This window comes from Trypanosoma cruzi, genomic scaffold, assembly GCF_000209065.1.
Source record: "Trypanosoma cruzi strain CL Brener 1047053516933 genomic scaffold, whole genome shotgun sequence".
Taxonomy (NCBI): Eukaryota; Euglenozoa; class Kinetoplastea; order Trypanosomatida; family Trypanosomatidae; genus Trypanosoma; species Trypanosoma cruzi.
In genome coordinates, this window is record NW_001849253.1 from 41,416 (window position 1) to 47,803 (window position 6,388).

General features: G+C 64.6%; 1 protein-coding gene across 1 annotated transcript, besides 2 other annotated features; it reads right to left on the reverse strand.

The window, feature by feature from the left end:
• Nucleotides 1-6,388: a sequence feature (areas not merged during assembly with more than two copies in the genome that could not be assigned to a particular haplotype).
• Tc00.1047053508591.10 (dispersed gene family protein 1 (DGF-1), putative) lies at nt 323-6,388 on the reverse strand (the record flags this gene model as incomplete). Its single annotated transcript, XM_799539.1, has 1 exon — nt 323-6,388. A coding segment is annotated over one exon (6,066 nt), but the record flags the coding sequence as incomplete, so codon positions are not given.
• Nucleotides 5,763-5,818: a microsatellite.

The following is a 6,388-nucleotide window of genomic DNA, read 5'->3' on the forward strand; positions in this document are numbered from 1 at the left end:
GGGCGCAAAACACGCACACACACCCCTTCCGCATCCGCCCCGGGCTAGCGTGATAGTGTAATAATCCGTTGTCGTCGATAATCGATAAAATAAAATAAAAGCAACGAAGCAATCACCCAATCAATCTATGAATAATGGAAAGAGAGAACATACCCGCCAGAAGCGTCTACGTCATGCCGCATCTGCGAGGTGCGTTTTGCCTTCTCGCCGCGTACCGGTACTGTTGGGGTCGGAGCCCTTCCACCTAAAAAAAAAAAAAACTGCGCTACATTTTTCTTCAAGCAGAGCATCTTCACCTGTCCAGGAGGACGTGATCAATTATTCAGCTCGCAATGGATGCACCGTCGAACAAGCTCAGAGCGACTGAGCGGGTGTCACCGGTCACAGACTGCAACGGCGGTGCGGGTGGTCGGTACGACGACGCAGCGGTGGTGCCTGAGGCGTACGACGATGACGTCATGTCGTGGAGCTTCTGCGTCTCGTCGCTCTCCTCGTCATCGCGCAGCAGCGCCTCCAGCCCTCCACGCCGCGGCTCGCGCAACTCCTGCCAGTGGCGGTCCTCCGCGTACCACACAACCACGCAGTACACAGTCGCCAAAAGCAGCACAGTCGTCAGCAGCAGCACGATCGCCGCGTACGCCCTCGCACCGCCGTCGCTCGGCGCAAGATGGTTGGCCGCGCTCACCACGCACAGCACCGCAAGGAGCACAAAGCCCGCAGTGTGCATCACCGTCAGGAAGGCCGAGCGCATCATGTTCGTGAAGGCAATCACGCCCGCACCCGCAAGCAGCACAGCCGCCATGCAGAAGTACTGGACGTGGCAGCCTCCCACGGGCGGGTGCACAGCAGCAATCAGGCACACCACACACAGCACCGACAGCTGGAACACGCACCAGTACACGCGGCTGCCCCTCATGTTCGTCAGCATGCCGCCGTACATCCGCTGCTGCGCCGTGGGGTGCCAATACCCGACAGGGTACAGCAGGCGCTCGTGCAACGGCTTCCTCAAAAACTGCCAGTACCTCGTGAAGCTCGCGCCCACGTGGCGGGCAATCAAGTAGCACACGCCAGCAGGGAACGCCACACCGTACAGCACACAAACGACACCGATCACGCGGTGCTGCACGCGGGCGCCGGGCATCGCCAGTGCAAGCACGGAGCCAAAGAATATGCCGAGGTGCATCGCGTGCGCCACGACGTACGTCAGGCTCGGGAGGCGCATCGCCGCCCACGCACTCGCAGCGTCCACGCCGCGCCACCGCTGGAAGGCCGCCGTCACACCGCAGTGCACGCACCCGAACACTGCGGCCAGCAGCGCGTTGCCCACCACCATCCACAGCGGGTCAAGGGCAGCGAACACCGACAGGAAGTACGGCAGCGCAACGGTGCTCGCACGCTCCTGCGCCGAGGCGCATGGCATCCTCGCCAACACGCCGAGCGCCTGCATCTCCAGGATGGAGCCCAGCCCGCCAGTCACCACCACGGCAACAGCCGCCGAACCCGCAACAACGCCGGTGATTGCCGAGAGGGCGCTGGCAGCGGCGGGCAGCGTGTCCGACCTGATCGTGAAGGACCCAAGCAGCACACCCTTGCAGCCGCCGAACACCGCCGCAGCGTCGCAGCGAATGACTATCGTCTCGTCGGCTGCAATGAAGTAACCGCGGTGCACGGGCACAGCCAGCTCCAGGACGGTGGACGGATTCGTCGCGTTGCGCAGCATCGCTCCCCACGGACCGCCGAACCCGCGCGGCTGCGCCGTCGACACCGGCACGAAGCCCAGGTGCGTGCCGAGCTGCGGGTCGCGTGCCCACCGAAACGGCGGCGGCAGCGCCACCATCAGCCGCGCCGGGACGACGCTCCCACCGCCGCGAATGTCGCTCTGCGTCAGGCTCCCACCAGCCGCCGTCGTCGTCACGGTAAGCGTCGGGCACGCCACGTCGCTCCACCACAGCGTGCTGCTCACCGACGCCGTCGGCGTCCGCGTGGGCGACAGCGCCACCGTCTCCGTCACCTGCAGTGTCTCCGTCGGCCCGTGCTGCGTCGGACTGTAGTGCGCCGTGCTCAGGCTCGGTGTTGGTGTCGGCGTTGGCGTCCACGTTGAAGTCAGGCTGCGCGTCTCCGTCAGCGTCGCCGTGTGGCTCACCAGCGGCATGCCGGGCGTGCGGTTGCACCCGTCCACGTGCGGCAGGTACACCGGCAGGCAGTCGCGCCCGTACCCGCCCTCAGCACAGCGGCAGCGACACGACCCCGACATCGCCCTCGTCGCAGCTGCAAAGCAGCGCACGTCGGCGTCGCACACGCCACACGCCACGGGGCGGAATTCCCCGATGATGCCGGCGGACCTGTAGTCCATCGGCTGCACCGCCTGCCCGTTCAGCGTCAGGCACCCCACGACGAACCTTCGGCCGGTGCCTACAAGCGCAACGGTGCCGTCCATCACGACGGGCCCGCTGCCAGCGTTCCCATAGAGTGTCAGTGTGCTCTGCACAAGCTCCGCACGGCGCGGGTACGACGGCACAGACAGGAGCCTGCCGCTGATGCTGTTGCCGCGCACCGACAGCCACGACCCGGAAACAAACGACGCCAACCCCCGCAGCACCAGCAGCGCGCCATCGGTCAGCGCACCGGCGTTGTCGTTCACCACGACGGCGGACGCGTTGGCCTCCACACCGCTGCCAAACACCAACCCATGCGCGGCGTACACCTGGCTCCCCGACACGCGCAGCACAGCGCCCCCCGACGCAACCACGCGCGCACTCGCGTACAACGCATATTCGCCACCGAGCACAGCCGCGTCCAGCGCGACACCGCCACCAACAAGCTCCAGCACAGCGCCGTCCACCACCACCGTCCGCCCACCAGTCATCACCGTCACGAGAGCAACGCCGAACACAACCAGCACGGACCGCACAAGCCGCAGGCCCGACAGTACCAGCACCGGTGCGTACGGCGAGGACTGCGAGCCGGGAAGATACACAAGCGGCGTCGGCCTCGCGGCAACCAGCAGGGTGTCCGTCACCGTCAGCACAGACCCCGCGGGAAACGTGCCGGTCAGCACAAGCGCACCGTTCAGCGCCTCCACGTCGCACACGGACAGCTCCACCGGCCCGCTCTCGTCGCTCCCCGCCGCACCGCGCAGCGCTCCTCCGCCCATCACGTACAGCACAGCGCCGTTCAGCAGCGACACGTTCTGCAAAACGATCCGCACGCCGTCCCGCGCCATCCACGGCACGTAGAGCACAGGACTCACGCCGTCCAGCACAACGTGGCGCAGCGTCACCTCGCTCGCACCGGCAGGCACAACGAACACCGACCGCACCGTCACGCCCTCGCGGACAAACACACTCGACGCAGTGCCCACAGCGGGCGGCAGTGCGGGAGCTCCCACAGGCATGCACGCCTCGCCGTGCCCGCCGCTGCCGCACGCGCACACGCACACACCGTTCCTCATGCTCGCAGACGCCGTCCCAGGCGCGTAGCAGTGCGTGTCCCTTTCGCAGGCGTCGCACCCAGCAAAGTCGATGCTCCCAGCGTCGCCAAAACCAGCCGCTGCGTACTCCTCCGCCGTCGACAGGACACGGCCACCAGCGTCGTTGCACGCCACCCTCAAATGCGCCCCAGCTACAAGCGACAGGCTCAGCGACAGCATCCGTGGCAGCAGCGCTCGGTTGCGCACAAAGCTCAGCGTGCTCCCAGCAGCGGTCACGGCGCCAGCGGCGTGGAGCATCTCCCTCAAGACGCCGTCGTGCACGTTGCCCTTCGCCAGCAGCATCGACCCGCCGGCCAGGCTCACCGTCGAATAGAACGCCACCGCGTAGTCCTCCGTCGACAAAAAGTCGCTCCGCACAAACGCCACAGCGGAGCCCGACACGCTCACAGCCCCACGCACATACACCGCGTGCTTGCACAGCAGGAAGCCGCTGTCAACAAACGCCACCACGGAGCCGCCGCTGGCCGCAACACCGCCCTCCACCGACACGCACAGCCCCAGCGCCGTCTGCACCAACAGCCCGTCCACGTACAGCGCTCCGCGCGACGACAGCGCCACGCCGCCAACAAACAACACGCCAACAGCGTCGCCGAACACAGCCGCCACATGCGTGCGCGCGATGGTCAGCACGCTCCCAGTCAGATTCACGTTGTGCAGCACGAGGCACGCGGACGCGTCGCCAAGGCCGTAGGCGCCGCGGTACGCAACGCGCTTCTCTGCGATCAGCACCGAGTCCACCACAGTGACGCGCGAGCCCGGCGGAAATCGGTTCGCCACCAGCACGCCGCCGCCGGAGCGCGACTCAAGCCCGCTGATCAACACATCGGCGCGCTGTCCAGCAGGCGGGTCGGAACGCCACCCAACAACGTACAGGCTCGCTCCGCGCACAAACGTGCAGTCCGCCAGCGTCACTTTGCGCACGCTCCCTGACATCGACTCCACGTCCACCACGACGTCCGCCGCAAAGGTCACACCAACGTAGCACGCTACCGACGTCCCGAGACCGGCGTTCACCTCCACATCCACACGCACGTCACGCACGCACAAGTCAGCGCCGTCGGTGCTCGGTGGCTCGGGGACAGCAACGGGCAGGCACGCATCGCCATGGCCGCCCTCCGCGCACGTGCAGGCGCAGCCATCACTCGAGGCCGTCGTCGTGTACGCAGGGAAGCACGACGCCGCAAGGGCGCATGGGTCGCTGCAGCTCAGGATAGTGGCATTGTACACGGACGGAATGGCGTAGTTCGCCTCCTCCTCGCCGTTCACAGTGTTGCACGCGGCCACAATCGCTCCGTTTGTGATATCGCGGGAACTTTTAGGTATCAGCAGCATTGTCGACGTTTCCGTGCTAGAAATGAATTGGTTGCGGGACACAGACACCGTGGAGTCGCGGAGATTCACTTTGGGATAAAGAAATGCAAACGCATCCGATGGGGATTCACGGCAGAGGTTGCCGCTCAACTGCAGCCAGGAGTTGTAGTAGATGTTGGAGGAGTCGCTTGAATAAAACACAACCGAGCTTCCCTGCATGTCGTTGCCCTGAAACACAACCGCGGATTGGGACTCCACACGCAAAGCCCAAATAAGTAACACGAAGCACTTCACCGGCCTCGACACAGCGTTGCCTCGAATCACCACGGCAGAGTTGTTCAGTACACTCAGCGACAAGGACTGGCTAGGTCCTTTAAGATATATCAGCGTAACATCACCGCCAGCCATATGAAACGTGTTGCCTAACACCGCAAACACGGAGTGCCACGACACCCTCAGCGCAGATCTGACAACGTAAATGGCGCTTGACGATGCCGTCACGCTCTGAAACACATTGCCGCTCAGCACCACCGCGGAGTCGTTGCTGATCACCAGTCCATTCATCGCAACACACGACGGCTTCCTAAGGACCAAACCCAACCGAGGGACCAGCCTCGTGACAGTGAAGCGGTTCCCGCTGATCGTGATGTTCGTGCGCGGTGGAAACACGCCCTCCGGGCTAAGCAGCGCGTCATGGAACGTGTTGCCGGTGACAACAATGTTCAGCGCCCCCACAGCGGCGTGCACGTTGCCCAACAGCAATAGCACGGCGCCGTCCCTCCACGTGCATCCATCGAACGTGACATTCGCCACGTCGCCCGTCATCCCCCCAAGCAGCACCGTCAGGCTCATGCCGACCCCGCTGAACGTCACGTTGCGGTAGCACAGCCACGACAGCCCGCTGCCCACGGCCTGCGCAACCTCGGGGTACACCATGTCGCTGATGCACTCACCAACCAGCGGCGGTGGCGGCGTGGGTGTTGCTGGTGGTGGTGTTGTTGGTGGCGGTGGTGGCGGGCCAGCAGGCACAGGCGCCGGGGCGCACACATCGCCGTGCCCTCCAGCAGCGCACTGGCACTTGCAGTCAACGACCGCCGTCGTCAGCGGTGCAAAGCAGTCGCCGTCCTTCGTGCACTCCCCGCACGCAGCAACCGTCGTCACGTTGGTGATGCCGTGGAGCGCCAGTTCTGCCGCCGTCGTCACCACACGTCCCGCGACAATAAGACACCCAGCAAAGAACCGGTAGCCGGCGACAGCCTGCGATAGAAGAGATACCGACAACCCCGTCGAGCCCATCGTGCAGCCCGCCAGCGTCACCACACTGCTGCCGTCGATGTTCACAGTAGTTATTATGGAGTAATGAAACATCGCACCCACACCCACGTCGTTGTCGCGCCAATCCAACCAGCTTGAATGGCGGACGGTAAAAAAGCTTAGTGAATACACGGCGTTGGACACGGAGCCGCCGTTCCCCACCACGCGCAACACGCTGTGTTCCGACACGCTGAATCCGTGGCGCAGATAAAGAAGGCTTGTCCCGGAGGACATTGTATTGTTGAGCAGCGCAAAAACGGAGTGGTCACTCAC